Source organism: Passer montanus, unplaced genomic scaffold, assembly GCF_014805655.1.
Source record: "Passer montanus isolate IOZ18808 unplaced genomic scaffold, ASM1480565v1 scaffold21, whole genome shotgun sequence".
Taxonomy (NCBI): Eukaryota; Metazoa; Chordata; class Aves; order Passeriformes; family Passeridae; genus Passer; species Passer montanus.
In genome coordinates, this window is record NW_024366703.1 from 89,035 (window position 1) to 107,414 (window position 18,380).

At 41.9% G+C, this 18,380-nt stretch overlaps 2 protein-coding genes across 5 annotated transcripts in view; both read right to left on the reverse strand.

The window, feature by feature from the left end:
- TLL2 (tolloid like 2) overlaps window positions 1-1,841 on the reverse strand; it is an 87,095-nt gene extending 85,254 nt beyond the window's left edge. The window contains exon 1 of the mRNA XM_039709383.1: window positions 1,703-1,841. Within this exon, the coding sequence (XP_039565317.1) occupies window positions 1,703-1,841 (139 nt within the window). The remainder of the gene's footprint in view (window positions 1-1,702) is intronic.
- Window positions 1,842-10,340: 8,499 nt separating this feature from the next.
- The window catches only part of TM9SF3 (transmembrane 9 superfamily member 3), a 44,717-nt gene continuing 36,677 nt past the window's right edge, over window positions 10,341-18,380 (reverse strand). For all 4 annotated transcript variants that reach the window (XM_039708735.1, XM_039708738.1, XM_039708737.1 and 1 more), the window contains exons 11-15: window positions 17,349-17,417; window positions 17,111-17,257; window positions 16,870-16,953; window positions 16,683-16,759; window positions 10,341-11,994 (exon numbers count right to left, since the gene is read on the reverse strand). In XM_039708735.1, the coding sequence (XP_039564669.1) occupies window positions 11,927-11,994; window positions 16,683-16,759; window positions 16,870-16,953; window positions 17,111-17,257; window positions 17,349-17,417 (445 nt within the window). In that variant the 3' untranslated portion in view covers window positions 10,341-11,926. The remainder of the gene's footprint in view (window positions 11,995-16,682; window positions 16,760-16,869; window positions 16,954-17,110; window positions 17,258-17,348; window positions 17,418-18,380) is intronic.

Here is an 18,380-nt window from a genome sequence, read left to right on the forward strand (position 1 = left end):
CCTTCATGCACTTAATGTGACATCAGCACCCAGCAGTCACAAGGGCAAGTGAGGCAGCAGAGATGATGGAATAATTTTGAGGAGAAAGCAAGGATAATACATTTTCACATGGAAAGGCTGAAGCACTGTACCTGTAGCTCTCCAAGTCTAAACCATAGCTGTGACACTAACTAGTTTCACTAGCAAGAGAGATCAATTCATTACCACTTAGCAGCAGACACAAATACAGTAAAGCATATTTGGGCTGGATTCCATATTCATTACAAAGAATTAACCTCCACACACACCACACTCTATATCAAATGACAGATGACTTGCTGATCAAGGGAATGTTTTGTGCAAAAAATACTCTCTGGAGAGGACTGAGCTGAATTTTGGAAGGAAACCCACCACACTCAGCCTACATACAAAGCCAGCTAAACTTGCTGTACCAGGCAGAGAAGCTCTGAAAGACATTACACTGACAGAGCTCGTCTATGTGAGCAGATACGGCTGCACGAGAGCAAAAGCAGGCAGGAGAGAGCTGATAACAGGAGGAGCTATCACCAAGGGACACTGTAACAGCGAGGAGCACATTCAGGGGGCAAAGCCCCAGCTCAAGAGACCAGGAACACCGCCCATGAATAAACACCTTGCTTTTTTCAACTCCTACGTTATTAAGACAACAGAACTTCCCACAAAATTATCTGTAAATGTAACACAACGAACAAGGTATCAGTTGCCAATTTCTCAGCAGAGAAGCAATTTACAAAACTACAACATTCTCCAACAGCTGGAATCAAAACAAGTAACACTCACATCAAGAATACCTCCTAGTCTTCCAAAGACAAAATCTGGGTCCATATTCTCTTTAAATTGAGGCAGTGCAACATTAGGGACGACAGCAGCTCTTTTAGAACTCAGACAGATAAAAAGCAACGAGCTCAGTCTGAAGGCGCTCAGCAGAGCGCAGTCTGACGCGGGAACGAACAAGTCCAAGAAAGGGACGGAGGGAGCAGCTGGCGGGTTCCTGGAGAGGAGCTGGGAACTCGCAGCCAGGCAGCTGCGGAGTACCTGGAGAGCCCCGGGAGCCCCGGGAGCCCCGCCGAGCGCCGCCGCTCCGGGGCACGCACCGCAACTTCGGGCCGGACAGAGCTCGGGGCAAGTTCCAACAGCTGCCAAAAGGCTACGAAAATGCACAGAAAAAGCCAAAATGGTTGAGGGCGCGGGGGGGAGAACCCCCAGCCCCAAAATGCAAAGCACAGCCGGGTTTCCCTGGCTTTGCAGAGGGGAATCTCGCGCGGGAGGGAGCGGCACAGGTGCGGGAGCGCGGGGCGACTGACAAAACTAACCCGGCACAGCCTCCCAGCCGGGACCACAGCCCCGGGCAGCGGGGCGCAGGCTGGACGCGAGCGGCACCCTCCCGCAGCGGCGGGATGCCGGGACAGCGGGGCAGCTCGCCGGGCTCCCGCGGGCTTTGGGAAGGCGGCGGGATGCCGGGACAGCGGGGCAGCTCGCCGGGCGCTCGCCGGCTTTGGAAGGCGGCGGGATGCCGGGGACGCTCCCGGCCGGGCCGGGGGCTCCCGCCGCCGCCGCCAGGTGAGCCTGGGCACGGTGCGGCCGGGCGGACCCGCGGTACCGAGGAGCGCCTCGCAGGGACACCTGTCCACCGCCGCCGTGCTTCCAAACTTCTCCCAGAGTTGCAGCCAGCCCGCTTCCCTACCGGCTTTGCAAGGGTCGCGGTACTCCATCGGCTCGTCGGCCGTCTCCGGTTCCCCCAGCGCTAAGGAGGCTGCGGGCGCGGCAGGCAGCAGCAGCAGCAGGGAGAGCAGCAGGCGGCGGAGCGCGGCCCCGCGGCCCATGGCGGCGGAGCGGCGGCGCGGCTGCCCGGGCTGCGGGCACTGCGCCCGATGGCAGCGGCGGCTCCGCGCCGGGAGCGCCCGCGGCTGCACCGGCCGCGCTCAGCCTCGCTTCCCGCCGCCCGTGCTTCGGCGCAGCCGGGAGAATCAACGGCCCACGCGGCAGCCGTAAAACCCCCGTGTAAGCGGGGCTGTTGGACCGTGGGTGGGCAACGATGGGGAAAAAAATCATTCTAAACTAAAGAATGGGAGAAATTAAGAGTGATGGGACTAAACGTCAAGATGTGCATTTATCCTTCTTACCTGCGTTCCGCAGTTGTTTTCAGAGGCAACTAGGCTGTTTCACTGGAAATTTGGGCTTTGGGATGATCCATATACAGCAAAGCCTGGGAAATGAGGGAAATTGGCCACATGCAAGATGCTCAATTGCATCAAAATCTACACCTTGGTATCTGATCTGGTGGCTGTCTGAGCCTGTACAATATCTTGGACAGCTCTAACAGCAGAGCATGGGGTAGCACACTGGAAAGCATCATACTTTTAGTGCTGCTGGCTTGTGGCGGAGGTAGATCACAGAGGCACGATGACTGCTGCTTGCATAGTGACAGGGAAAGGGCAGATGCCAAAGCCCAGCCATCTCACTAGGTGCTGAATCGTCTTACAAATAATCTCACAAAGGCCCACCAGGCGGTTCCATATGAATGCAACACTGCCTAGCCCAGCCTCTGCTCTGACAAGATGCTAGGCTGAGGCTGGAGCAATATTTACGGGTTGGTATCTGTGCTTGTGCTGCTCAGCAGACGCAGCATCAGGCAGGGGGTACAGCTGCCATCCCCGTGAGCAGGGCAGAGCTGACAGGGCACGAGCTCAGTGGGGTGGATGTGTGTACCACCATCTCCTGGTGCCAAAACTGCTCCTTCAGCTGTGTACTTCCCAGCTCCCACTGCAGGCTCGTCAAGCAGCATTTCCCAATACAGCACGAGCTCCAAGCCCTCCCTTCACTCAGACAGATTTGCCATCCATAAATTTGTCCCTTCTCTGGGAGCCTACAGCAATGAATGATAACTCAGCACAAAAGGGCACAGTGTGATTCAGGCATCTCCTCAGCAGCAATGCAGTCTACTGCAAATTGTTCCTGACTGTTGTCCCTGCCACTCATCTAATATTTAAAATTGTCTTCAAACCTTCACAGAAGCCAAAAAGGCTGCATCAAACTCCGACATGAAGGTGATGGTGAACAGCTCTGCTAATCAAACAGCTTCTTACAGCTGGTGCTCAATGAACCCAGGATGATCTAGGTTTCAGGCAAGCTTTCAAGCAGTGAAGCAGGGAAGTCCTAGAGCAGATTGCCATGAAGAACCAGGGAGTTTCCATCACTGTAGGTTTTTGAAGAGTGTAGACAGCAAGCCATCAAGACTAAACTTAATAAGGTATTTCCTGAGTTTTATGCTGCCCGTTTACACACTATCTACTTTTACTTTTTCTGTATCAGGTTGCTACTTGCTCTGATTTTGTCAGATGAAAGAGCAATCTAATGGTTATTTTAAAAAGAAAAGCTGATCACCTCTCTTTTAACCACATGGAAACTGCTTGCTAACCTCTTCCAGCATGACAGCTTACACTGGAGATCCTGGCTCCTTGTGCCAGGATCCTCCATTGTGCCAGGAGAACCTCCATTACAGACGTGGATGGATGTAGAAGAGGACATCCTACAGCTTTGAAGGAGGAAGAGAGCAAATTAAAATATGGATCCTTAATTGTGCAATTAGATTGAGTCTGTGAGAGAGTTCAGAGGAGTCTATCACTATTATCCACACCCCAAAAATAACGTTGCCCTACTATGGGGAACTCTGGAAGTCTCTAACATGAGAACTGCTCAAACCTCCCAGAAACAGTTCTCAGTAACCATGGCACTTTGCAAGTGGCAGCCAAAGCAGTGTGCCCAGAGCAATGGCTGCTACCAGGTGTTTAGGAGATCAGCTCACGTCATCTTGATTGGCAGGGCCACATCAGTGCAACTAAGGAACACAGAAAGCCCTGTGAAAGGATCTTTTTCATCTGAGTTGTTAAAAAGTCAGTGGTCTCACAACAGCAGAGCAACTCGTGACACCAGTTAATTATCTGGAAAGAAAACAATCCATATCCATTGCTGTCAAAGGCAGTCTTTTCCTTTGCAGAACCCTCTCCTGCCCAACACACACAGCCAAAATCCACTGTCCTTTCAAGCCTTGCTGAGCAGGAATGCACACAGCTCTTTCTGAATAGCATCCGTGAGCAAAGCTATGTGTGAGCTACTTAGTGCTGATGGAATATCCCTGCACACAATACGTCCTGAAGCCAAAACACGCACAGTTTGCTAGGTCTTCCACAAGACCTGCTTCTTCCCTCTTGCCAGCACTTGGGGTCCACCAGTTCTAACAAAGTGACTGAGGCACCACTCCCTTGGAGCCTGTCCCACTGCTGATTCCACAGCTGCCAAGGCTGCAAAAAACCAAACACACCGAGGTGTTTGCACCACCAGTACAAGGGCAGAGTTCTGGAGAGATGGAGTATGACTCTCTGAACCCAGAGCATTCTCTTTCTTCTTCCCTCTGCATTTCTAGTGCCCCTCACTGCTCCTTAAACTTCTTCCATTGCTTCTTTTCATGGTAGGAAAGAACTGCTGCAGGTGTAGCCCAGGGAGCTGCATCCCTGCCTACAGGCACCATGGGGCCCTCTGCAGAACCTCGCCCTCCCTTTGCTTCACCCCTTCTACAGAGGCTCATTTACCCCTAGGCTCATTTACAGGCTTCCTACCCTGACAAAACCTCTCCACTTCCCCATCCCCCTTTTCCTCTGACTGGTTTATTTCTAGCAGTCTGTTGCTCTTAACTCCTTTATCACTCACAGAGTTGACCACACTTGGGATGTCCCTCCTTTCCTGAGCAGTCACAGACAAATCCAGGTGACAAAGTATCAACCCCTGCTCTCTCTTCCTTCCATCACCCATTTGAGTTTCTTGTGCAGTAGATTGGGGGTGGGTAATTTTTTATCAAATTTATTGCGTTATCACCCAGGAAATACCTGCATAAGGTTAAATTATTTGCTACCGAAAATGAATCTTTCAAGATGCTGACACACACATGCTTAGATGTCCCAGAGGTTCTGAAATCCACTGTACAGAGATCACTGCAGTCACAGGCACATTCACCTGTGCATTAACTCAATGTATAATTAACAACAGCCTTGTCCTAACAGGCAGTGACACTTAGAGAAACTGGAAGTAAGCCATGGTTGGAAAATTCCTTTTTGTTCACCAAAGTAGCAGCAGGAAGGATTTGAAGTCACACCACATAAAAAAGCACCAAACATTTTTCCCATCATTAATGCAATCCTCAAACTATGTGAGAAAAACCAAGATACTTATGGGGTAATTTTGAGTTGTATAGGGACAAGCTGTGGGAGGCAGGGAGAGAAAGCTGTCTTATCTGGAAGCATGAATTTTGGCTTGACCACTGTCTCCCAAACTGAGGCATGTCAAACTGATGTTTCATTACTTCACTTAAAATCCATTTTCAGGGTTCACACAGGAGTCAGTTATGCTTGGAAAGCATTGAGCAAAGCTGGTGGTTTTGGTGATCTCTGCTGCAAGGTTAAAAAGAAGGGCATGGGAACATCTTTGGAAAAGCATCTGCTGTTCAAAATTTGAAGAGCTGAATCCATTGGTTTTTCCAAAGTACTTTTTGCCATAGGAAAAGTTAGTGGGTTTTTTCCCCTCCTTTTTTGCAGAGGAATAAATCTGGGAAAGTATAAACATATCTCTAATCTTCTGTTAGGAGATGAAGATGGGATAGTTGCATTTCCCCGCTCACAGGCAGGCATCCTTTACAGAGGCTGGACCATATGCTACCTGAGTTAAGGCTGTTTGACAAGTGGGTAGAATTTAATGAATCTCTCAGGAAAGATGTTACTCCATCAAAAATTGCCTTAGAGAATTTTCCCCGTTACAGCTTCTGCACAGGATTTCTGTACAGAGAATAACTATAGTAACATCTTCATCCAAATCACAGAGAACATGCAGGTATTCATCTTTTTAGGTAAGCAACACCTTAAAACAGGTTCATCTTACAAGTCACTCTTTAAATCACTAAAACCAGGAACAGTTATTTCCTTTTTCATTATTTATTTTGCTATACACATAATTTAAAATTATGGTAATTTCAGCTTCAGACAAAAGTGGATGTTTGATCACTTTCTGGTAGTGAGATAAACAGAAAAAAATTCTTAACAAAAATCACCTTTTATCTTGCCAATTAAAATTACACAAAATGAGTCTGCAGAATGCAAATGCAGAACTTAAAATACCATTAGGTATTTCTTCAACATTTTATTATACAGGTCTCCAATTCTTGCAGGTAAATGGGTGCCTGACTCTCTAAAACTGTCACATCTTTTTAAAACAAACAGCAGGTACTGTTCACTATTCACCTGCTAATGTCTGTCAGGCAATTTTAAGAAAATAAGGCGGATATTTCCACCCCATTCTTGTAGTTACTCCTGTGTATCACAGCAAGAGAAGCCTCACACTATGTTAATTACATAACCCACTTTTCTCAGCCCAGTGAAGTGATGAGACAAGTGATTTGGAATGAAAAAACAGCATAAATTGAAATCTAAAGAATTACATGTCTAGCAGCACAGAAAAACACTGTGCCTTGCTTGGTGTTCTAAGTCTGAACTTCCTGATACAAACCTTTGGAAAATGAGAATGAGCAGCCACAAAAGCTTCCTTGAATTCAGCCTCGTATGATGTTCTCAGCCCTGTTTGGAAGCTGCTCAGAAAAAGTTAATACAGCTCTCAAAACATTTCAGAAACCAAATAAAAGCTTGTGACACACAGGGTTCAGAAAAAAAAAACCTCACTGTGGTGTCTAACTGTAGCACATTTTTCTAGGTCGGGCAGCTTGCTGCATGGAACTGCTGGAGACTGGCCTTTCCCAGCCAGATCCAGCACTTCCAGTTTACAGGACTTAGGTCTGAGCTTTGGTGAACTGGAATCTATCTAGGTAAACCATTGCACCATATGGGTAAGCACACCTCACAGTATTAGGAGGACCCTAAAAAAACAGTTCTGTAAAATTAGGTACTTTGTTAATTGTACATAAACTCCCAATCCTACAAGTGCATGTGTTTTCTGGAATGCTGTAGTCATCCAATGCCAGCTGAAGGATAAGCACAAGCTTGTGAAGGAATGTTTTGGAATGCTCCAAAAGCCCATGGTCCTGAAGGAGATCTATCTAGAACATAAGGAAAGTTCAAATGGGTTTGGTTTTCATAACAAAACAAGCCTCAGCACAGTAAGACCTCCAGAGATATTTGACAAATTGTTCTGTATTGTATTATTAAGAGCTGGTGAGAAAATCAATACATCAATAAGCCAAAAATGCTGGTACCAGGCAATATCACCCCCTTGTTCACAGAAGATATGTCCTTGGTTTTTTGCAAAACCATTGCACTGTTGGCAAATACACTGATGAAAATAAAAATGCTGTAACTGGTACAGGCCTGGGGGCAACGACATTGTTAACAGTGTATCTATTTCAAGGTGTGCCTTATAAATAGGTTAGTCACCAGATAAAAAAGCCATTTTCTTATCCTTTTCCCAAATGAATTCCTGCCCTTTAAAGTGATTCTCTCCAAGAACTACACAAAGCCTTCCAGATTCATGGGTCCTCCCATCATTTTTACAATTTCCCTGCACAAGCCAAACCCCCAAAACTGGAAGAAAAATTTCAGAACCACTGAATGAAAATACTGAAAGTAAGGAAGAACCCCTTTCCTGAACTGAAAACACGCTCCTGGATAAAAGCACACTTCTTGCAGAATGCACACGCAGATGTCTCCTCTGCAAGTTTCGAGAATTTTCTCACTGATGCCATTTAGCAGAATGAAAATGTTCCCTTGAAAGGCTTTGGAAAACAAAGGGCACCAAAACTTTTTTTTTTTTTTTAATGAGATATGATGCTCCTGAAGAACACAAGCCATAAACACACTGCTCCAACACTTCCAAGTGTGGCTTTATTCCAACAGAAGTCCAACAACAGCAGGGGCTTTTGTGACTTCAAGGCTAACCCTCGTACCAAAACTTTTTTTTTTTTTTTTAAATGAGATATGATGCTCCTGAAGAACAGAAGCCATAAACACACTGCTCCAACATTTCCAAGTGTGGCTTTATTCCAACAGAAGTCCAACAACAGCAGGGGCTTTTGTGACTTCAAGGCTAACCCTCGTATGAGACTGACTTTAGATGGCAGCAGTGCTAACAGCTATTGCAAGGCTGCTCTGCCATAATGCATTAATCCGGAAAAGATCCAAGGGATCCAAACCTGGAATTCTTCATCAATCTACATGGCCAACAGACTTGAAATGAACCATAAGCTGCAGAGTCAAGAATTCATTCAAGAAAACAGGAGCCCAACTATTCAGTTTACTTGTCCACCTGGAGAGGAGACTTGTCTTTTCCTGAGCTCATGTTTTCCAGACACATTCCAATGGAGAAATTCCTGAAGCACTCACAATTACAGAATTTTGCTCTCTTCAGTGACACTGTCTATATATACTTCCTTGGGCAAATTTGGCTGGATACTGCTGATGTTGAAGTTAGATCAAAATGTAATTTTCTTATTTGTGTTAGCTCTGCAGTAATGATAGTGATAAGAACGTGCTATCACTTCTACTGTTTCAGTACCAGAAATGTAAAAAGTGTTAGTGTTTTGGGTTTGTTTTTTTAATCTGAAACTTGTGAAAGAAATACACCTAGGACTATCCTACAATAAACAATTTTTGTGCCCTTTATACACTTTGGAGAGGAATTTTGGAGAGGAATTAATAGACACTGTGGCTTCAAAACATTCAGACATAAAAAAGAGCATAATGTAATGATTATTTACAGTCTCCATTCCCTCCAATCCAGCATTCATATATTTTCATATATTAATTACAAGAGGGACTTTCTATGTTGCATTCTGCCTCAACTGAAAATATTTATAATTGTATTTACCTAAAACATTTGATCAAGACTGGCTATTGCTTAGGCAACTATTTCTCCAAATTTCTGGCCCCTGTACCACCAAGAAGTGGGAAGAAAAGCACTGAGCAGCTAACTGGAGAGTTATCAAAAAGCCTGAATTCAACAACCAGAAACTCTTAAGAAACAACCATGGTAAGAGGAGTATTGTCTGTAAGATCTTTATTTCTTCCATAAAAGAGGAAGGACTACATCATCTAAGCAGAGAGCTTCCAATTTCTATTAAGCAAGATGGTTCAAGCTATACCCACATTTTTGGGGAGGAGGGCAAGGAGGGGGAAGGGGAGCAAACAGCCTTGCCCCAAACAGCAACCATAAAGACAAGCTGTTGAAAACTGGTCACATTTTGCACTCCTTCAGAAACCAAAAGGGAGAAAACAAAGCAAACTCCCAACTTACGTGCTAGGGTGGCTGTATAAAAATGTCAATTATTTCAACAAACACAGTACTTCTCCAGAGGAACCTGCTTGCAGAAACAAAAGCAATGCCTGTGCAGTAAGTATCTTTCCAATGTCACTTTAGAAGATACACAATCCTGTCTGGATATGCAAAAGCCAGTAATACCAGAGGATAGAAAAAGCAAGTAGGCAACCCACCATCCTGTGGCATTAAAAAGCGATTAAATGAAATTCACAAATGGTTTAGTGAAGTTTCTGATAGACTAATCACATAGCAGGGCTCTAAACAGAGAACCAGACCCATTATCATAACATTCCCTTTGAAAAAACTTTTATCTTGGCAGAGTACTTAATGTATTTGTTATGTGGAGATAATGGCTTCTCACTTCAGAATTGGAAGGAAAAGAGGGCTTTCCACAGCTGTATGCACTAGCAAGCACTCGTACAAAATCCATTCTTTGCTTTAAGTCTCCATGTTTTGGAACAAAGATGAACTAACTGCTGACCCAGTTTATAAGCTCATCTTAAAAGTGGCCTGTACTTCAAAACAAAGTGAACAAAAAATATTCTATTTAGCAGCAGAGTGTTCACCTACAGACATCAATGATTCACTTGAAGCAAAACTTAATTATTTTCTGACAGACTGATTAAAATTGGCCAGGAAAAGCAGAGCTGAGAGCTCAAATATTTTTCAGAAACCATATGCAGAAGGATGCACTGCTTCCTACTGTTGCCTACCTGTACAGTTCACTCAAGCTAAATATGGATGTTTCTCATTGTGGCTACTGCATTATCCTTACTTTTTACATAGAAACAGTACAGTGCTCATCAACACAAATATTTGGCTCATTTTTTAACTTCAGGAAGTTTCCTTATACATGGCAGGTGCTCTATTTCAGACAGCCACACTGATGAAAACATTCCTACATGGCAGATGTCTAAAAAAAACACCCATTAAAAAATCAAGCCCAGTGGCTCTCAAATCTGTCACAAACACATTCAGGATATTTCTAACTAAATACAGTGCATAATTAACAGTCATCTTAGAAAGACTTAACCTTTATTTTCCCATTTATTTCAGTCCACACTTACCCCCACTTTTCCCAGTACACTGGCTGGATCACAAAACACTTCGCCACAGCCAAGAAGAATCTTTTTGGGTTGGTCATTCACTTTGGAGTTGTATTATACAATACAGTTGTAAGCAAATTCTGAATTCAAAGCAGGGGGGGTTGATAGATGAAAACCACACTAATATTGTATACAGAAACTGGTGCTCAGCAGTATTGCCTTTTCAAACATTCTCAATTGCAAACTCATCTATTTTCACAATCAAAACATTTTGTCTGAAAAGTTTATTTTAGTTTTCTGAACACTCTAAAGCAACTGTGCTTTTGATGTTACAAAAGTGTTCAGATAGGATTAACAAAAATTAAAATGTTCTAAATTACAAATTTAATTCCTGTAAGAGCTTGAGAAATAGAACAGAAAAGCATGACATACACACATTGTGAAGAAACCCCAACTTTTCATGCAATGGCAGGCAAGATGTAAAAAGCCACCCGAATTCACACATTTTTACACCGAATCATCAGAAAAAGTACTCTGTAGTAAATCTGTACATCCAAATACATTTGGGATCTACACCTAAGTTACATTATTTAATGTTATATACACTTATTACCCCTTGTATGATGTCTAAAGAAAAATCTTCATTCAACCCAAACCCAAAAAAAAAATATGCAAGACTAACTTGGAAAAAAGGAGAATCACTTTAGACATTCAATTAAAATGTTGGTTTTGTTTTAATCTAGACCTCAGAGTGTTTATTAAAAAACAAACAATCCTCTTCATTTAACATTTTGCTTTCTAACTGTACAGTAAATTGCATTGCAGAGAACACATCCCGTCTTCAGACTGTATTTTCTTTGGATGGATTTAAGATGTAGCTGGATATTACTTTAAAGATAAATAAAGGGAAGTTGGTCCAACTAGAGCAATAGCTGATATATTACATGCATATGGGAGTTTTATATATGTTTAAATTATTTTTTAAACAAATGAGTGTAGGGTAGTTGATATTGCAAATAAACCAAAAAGCACCTGGAGTTGAAAATACAAAACATACCTCCTATTCTGGCAATGGCAGTAAAAATCAGAAGAGTAATCTTTCTGGAACAGCATTTATACATAATTTAGAAATGTCGAGTACCAGGAAGACTACTAATCAAGTAGTTTTAGCAGCCAAGTTTCCCTCTCTGTATTGAATGGAACAAATGCTTTAAACAAACTGTTTGTCCTCTTCACTGAAGAGAGCTAGTCTATTCATCTTTAATGAGCTAGGTTTTTTTATTTTTTGATGTTGGTTTTTTGGGGGGGAAAGATTAGCCACATACTGTAGTAATGCCTACTGCATATAATCCAAGCATTTGCTGTGAACAGTTGGAGAAAGCAGTCAGTAAGAACCTAGGATCAATGAAATAGATGTTACTTTAAGCCATCCACAAAATGGAGACCCATACAGTGCCCAGTGTTAAAACCCAAATCTCTTCTCGCGCTTTTTGCTGTGCAAATTCATCCCCAGGAAAACAGGAGCTGATCCATAGTTCAATTTTCTTATTTCCTTAGTCAATTTTCACATTAGTGTAGATTTTACGAACAAAGGCACTTGTTCCCATGTAACCAATAGCTCCTGCAAAAGAAACCAAAAACATTGAATATGTTAGAGAGCTGATCATCAGAACAAAGCAGCGGTATAAACCACACACACTTAAACAGAGAAAGTCACATGAAGCACATACTCTGCAGACAGAAACTTCTCTACCTTCAACACTTGTTCTCAAACTCTAATTATCCATGTTCCCCCAAAATGGCTGACAGGAACTTCCCCTGTCTAGCAATCTAAATCCATTAAGCCATCTTACCAAGAGGCCATGCTCACTTGCCCTTGATAAATATAGCAGCCCCCCTACTGCTGCCAATAATCAAGTCCATTTTTTCTGAGCAGAGGGTAAAAAACATACAATCACCCACTCCGCAGGGAAGGTGGATGGGAGGGCAGGTTTTTATTATAAGTTACATGCCTTCTGGATGAGTGTTTTATTGGCAGATGGCTTCTTCCCTCCCACAAAGCACAAATAATAATAGATCCCCATCCCAGGAGTCTTACACTCCAAGGAGGTCTCTACAAAGACATTAACAAGTAGCAGTTAGTAGTTCAAGAAATTGCAACCTGTGGTTTTCAAATTAGTAAGAGTCATGAGCAAAGTATGCATTGTCACAGCAGTAATAAAAGAACAGGTCACTGAGTTTTTCACAGGGGCAACAATTTATGCTAAACCCAAAATACTGCAGTATTAAGGACATCCAGAAAAATTAAAGAGATGTACTGGACTAAGGCCTCCTCTCAGAAGGAGATTGAGCAACCCTCCTGGTCAAACCCAGAACCTCAGGTTTGCCAGGCTCAGTAAATGCTGTGGTCTTACAACATCAGCAGGGAATGTCTTCATCCCTTCCAAGCAAAATGAGAGTAAGTCAATTTGGCTAATCGTCATGTTTGAAGTGAAGTTGAAAATCAGGCAAGAATTAGAGACAACTGCTGTTTGACTGCCAATACAGTCATATTTTACAGAATGGATAGAGAAGTCAGGATCTATAAATCAGTACAGAGAACTCCTAACATTAAATGCTTGGATGCTTGGTAAAGAACACTCTTATTAACAGAAAAGATATTTTTCCTTCCTTGAAGAAGCAAAGAAAAGCAGAGAACAAAGCATTGCAGTGAATTAGGATGCACCAGAACTGCAGAAGATGTGTTAAATATAGAAGTCTAACCCATGCTAAAATTTTTAAGCCAAACTTTCCAGTAAAAATATAAAGTGGTCGTTTTGCCTTTACATATTAAGTCTGTACAGACCTGCAGCTGGCATTGCTGACTATGGAATTACTCAGATTCTGAAGACTTCTTTAAATCCTGGAGACTGATAGGATAATTTATGAAGTCAGCCATTAAGCTGCCACAAAGTTTTGATTTTTAGACCCTCAAAAGCCCAATATTTATACCCAATCAAGAAATCTGCACTAGGCAAAACTAAATAAATAACAATAAATCATTCCAATGTTTTTGAAGCGTAAGGAGCTTGTGGATTCAGCTTCCGTACAGGACAGCATTCCAAGTTGTATAAATATCATGGCAACCATTCCACTGGCCAGCAAACAAGGGATTTGCATTACTAACTTGGGCCAAGTAGAGTTCCATTAAAACAAGTACAGCACACACAAGATCAGGTTGCTGCCTGCAAGCAGGCTGAGGATGCAGCAGAAGGAAGGCCTGACTGTTCAAGGAGAGACCAGTGCAGACTTGGACAGACCCAATGGTGGGCTGTGAAGAGGTGATGAGAGCTTGGAGTTACACAGAAGCACATGCAGATTTTTCTGCAGCTTGTCAAGAAATTAATCTTCTGTCTTATGAAGTAAATTAACAAAATAACGGCACTGGACTCCTGCTTTAAGACTCGCCAAGCTTTTCCTGTTAAAGCAAATTGCCAACAGATCCAATGCCCATTTCCATCGCCACACTCAGATACATTCCAGAACTTGTTCTTTAAGAGTTCCTCTAGTGATGTGATGCCAGGTATCACAGAGATTTGAGAGAACAAAGCATTAACTGTGTTTCACTTGGGATCTAGAGAATGCATGAGGTGGAAGTGAGGGGGAGCAGTAGAGCAGCAGTCACATGAGACCACAAGCTCTCATGCCCATAAACAAATCATAACCTATTCTGAATCAGAGAGGTGCCTTAGCCCTGAAGGCCATTAATGACCAATACCCAAGGCAGGGGGTTAAGCCTCAAGGCTACTTCACAGGCATTGAATAAAACATGGGGCAGGGAGGCAGAAACCCTGGGCAATAAGGACTAAAGAACAACCTCCTGATTCAAATGCAAGGCAACTGGCTCATCTGAATAAGAAAAAAAAAAAAACATCGTAAAGGACAATATTTTTTTTTATTAAACACCTTACTAGATGATGTTTATAACCTGGTTATGCCTATTTAGGTTCAGCAGAAATAGACTGCAAGCGTATTTCAGCAGAACAATAAGTTTTTAAATAAAGAGAAAAATCTAGATACTGAGGAAGAACAACCACAAAGCAAAAAGAGATTAATTCCCATCTATTACTTCAAACCAATTACTACAGTGACTTTGTAAGCACCAAATTTTTTTAAAAGCTCTTTAAGTATACTTAAACACTGATGATGTTTATAACCTGGTTATGCCTATTTAGGTTCAGCAGAAATAGACTGCAAGCATATTTCAGCAGAACAATAAGCTTTTAAATAAAGAGAAAAATCTAGATACTGAGGAAGAACAACCACAAAGCAAAAAGAGATTAATTCCCATCTATTACTTCAAACCAATTACTACAGTTGTGACTTTGTAAGCACCAAATTGTTTTAAAAGCTCTTTAAATATACTTAAACACAGAAGTGTGGTATTGCAAGAGGCCTTTCTATGTTATGTAGCCCCTAAGCCTTCCACTAAGTTGGGAAAATGAGTCTTAACCTTTTCTGCCACTGAGAGGGAAACATGAGGAGCTCAAAAGGTTTGGAAATTCTCACGGGCTCCCTACTGTCAGCTCCCAGAACTGAGATGCTCTGCAGAGAGCAGCAAACTTTGTGGATCAAAGCATCCCACTACATGTGGGATTGAGTTCACTAGGCATTGTCAAGGGCATTAAACCCAGAGCTGGATGATCCATTCCTACAGAGAGTTTCCTTTGGGCCCTGACTAGTTCATCTCACATCCAACTGTGATACCCAACACGCCCACCCATGTGAGCCTCCAATGAACAGCTCCACACACTTTTCACAGACCTACAGTCAGTAGCACACACACTGCACAATTCTTTAACACAAATGTTTTTGTTAGACCTCAATGGCTGCAAGTTCCCTACACAAATGCTTTTTGACAGGGGGGATTTTTTTTCTCCACTCCACATGCTGAAAATGGCACTTCTCAGTAAAAAGGAATCTCACGGCTTCTCTTCCAACACATTTAAAAAGACAAAAAGAAATCTCAATAGAGCTGTGAAAATAAAGGTTAGCGCGCTAAAGTAGTTTCTGGTTTTGAAAAATTTGGATTTTATGCTAATATCTCATCAAAGAGTGTCCTACCATGAGAAGAAATCATCTGACAATCTTCCTTTTTTGTGTTTTAAAACACATTTTAATTACAGGAACTGGTGGGCAAGCTTGGCTTCTGCATCACAGACATTTTAATCAATACTGGCCTGAGCACTTTTGAAAGAAAACATTAGAGCTGAAAAGTATAAGCCTATTAAAGAAAAAAAATGGCTGCAAGACTACCAAAACAGCAGGGAAGTCTTGTAATGTGCCAAGAACCTGATGAAGCAAAATTACATTGTATGAGAGAAAAGGGGAACAGGTACTCAGCTGTTAAATGATGAATTCCCTTCCATTTTTTATAAAGCATTCTGATATTACCCACCTTCTTGAGATATAAAAAATATATACTTTACAGAAATAATTTCCTGTAAGATATCTTGTGTCTCAAATATAACTCCAAGAAATCTTCCCACTAGCTATAGGACTATTCATTCACTGCTAAGAAGTATTAAATTAAGATCACTCACCAAAAAACCAACATTACAGAAAAATGCAAAAGAATCAAGACGCGCTTGCTGAAGGTCATAAAGGAAATTATAAAAATAAAGTTAACATGTGAACAAGTTTTTGGCTTTAACAGATATCCTCCCTGCCATGAACTTTATTTTTGTCTATACATCTGTCAAAACAGTATCTTAGAAAACAATGAAATCCAGCTGCACTCAGGAGCACCCTGCACTCTCCTCACCTGTGAATATTGCAATACTTATTTCTCAAATATTATCCTCAAGCTCTCAGTCCTCTGTTCTGCTCACCCTCATATATACATGCCACAAAATGCACATGGTCCTGTCATCACTATGGTGCCATCATTGATGCTCCAATGGGTGCACCTAGCTCCTGGTCTTGGGTGACGGCAAAAAATCGAAAGCAGAATGCTAGCATGGTCTCAACTTCATTTGGAATTTATTTTGAAGGATTTCTTGCCAAACAGTGAGTCTTTTAAGCTTGCACAGAGGGTGAAATTCCTTGAACAGTACATAAATTATCTTCCTATCAGAAGACACAATCCACAGGAATCTCCTATATAAGGTAGGAACCAAGTATAAGCAGAAAACTCTTCAGATTTTTCTTGAAGACTTTTTGAGCAGATCTTGCAGACATACGCATTCCACCACCAAAACCACACACTAAAGTCAGAAATATGAGTCTGAAAAAATTTGTCAGAAAACCTTCAAAATATCTGGAACTTACCACACATTATTCCCAGAGCTGTGCTAAATACTGCCATATAACCAAAGTAAAATGATGTTTGAAACAAGCCATACATCCTGAAAAAGAAAGACAGAAATTTATGCTAGGCATTTCCCCTGGTTTTTATCAATAAAACTGATTTGGCAATACAGTAATCTGATATTCAAGTAAGAAAACCATCACTTACTTTGTCTTGAAAAAGTAGTAGTAAAAGGAGTACATGTAAACATAAATCGCAGTTGATGCCGCAGAAAGAAAGCTTGTCCATTGCCTGGAAGTAAACACACACGTCCATCATACAACCAGCCAAAAGGCTCCCCAGGAAGATGCACAATGCACTTGGAAGAGACCCATCTAGACTGAAGAAACACTACTCTTCTACAAAAGTCTCACAATCTGGTTAACTGTGAAAACAGTGCAACACTTACCACCTGTAATCCTCTGCATTTAGCAGGAAATACGTACAAACGATGGTCACACAAACTGTCACAATGCAGAGGATAACCAGAACCAGCATCATAAAGCCATAAACATAGTAGATCTTGTAAGCCCAGAATGAAGTAAAAATGAAATACCTGAAGAGAGTAAACAAAATATGCAGATGATATTGTAATTTAACTTAAATTGTAATTTTTCATCAAACTGGGAAACAGCTGAGGTACTCACATTTCAATAAAAATTGATCCAAAAGGGAGGATTCCACCTAGGCAAACAATAACAGCTGGTTCCATGAACCTGAAAGATATGAGAATTAGTTTAGGGACAACTGAAATTTTTCATTTATAAACATATTAAGACCAGATTATTAATATAGCACAGAAGACTGTTTAAAAGGCATGCTAACAAGAACATTTCTGTCTCATACCAGCAGATTAGAAAGATTCTCTCAAAAATGTCACATGTATGGATAAAACAAGAAGTTACTCTTGGGGAAAGCTGAAACAAAACATGAGGCTCGTGCCTATCACCTACAGCCATAACGTTAGACTTCTAACCAGCCTTAAGGCCACAGAAAGAGTATTTCTTGACAAAAAAGGCCTAAGAAACCAAGATCCATGACATCCACTAGCCCTGCATGAAGGCAGTGAAAACTATTGATGGCTACAGATACAGCAAAAAGTGCAAGCAAAATTTCACAGGATAATGGTTATATAAATAAGAACCAGTGTTCATTTTAATGCTATACTGAGTCATGAACATATAGTTAAAAATTAATACCCAGCTACCTGTAGAAGACACTGTCACTAAAAGGTGACCTCTCTGTAGCACTTGCAATGTTGCTGAATCCAGCTAGTAACCAGTGATTTCATTTGCAGCTTCTTTTATTATTTATGGGGAGACTTGTCTAAGCTGATGCTGTGTTACTTCATCATTGTCAAGAGAAGTATTTTTAACTGTCATGCTGATCCAGAAAAACCCATCAGATTTCCAAGATACCAGTCACAATATAAATTAAATTCTAACATCTGAGCTGCACAACCCACCACTAACAAGAGACTCAGTATGCAGCACTTCTTGGACATTACAGGCTTCCATGTTTCAGTGCCCCTCTCACTTCGTCTGTTCCATTCCTCTGAACAGGGAAAGTAAGAAAAGTCTATTAAAAAAATCCTCTGAGGATATTTTAATTTCCGTAGCTTGCTGCTTTCACCTCAGAATTAAATTAATAGGAAAAAGTGATTGCATTCATAATTTTCC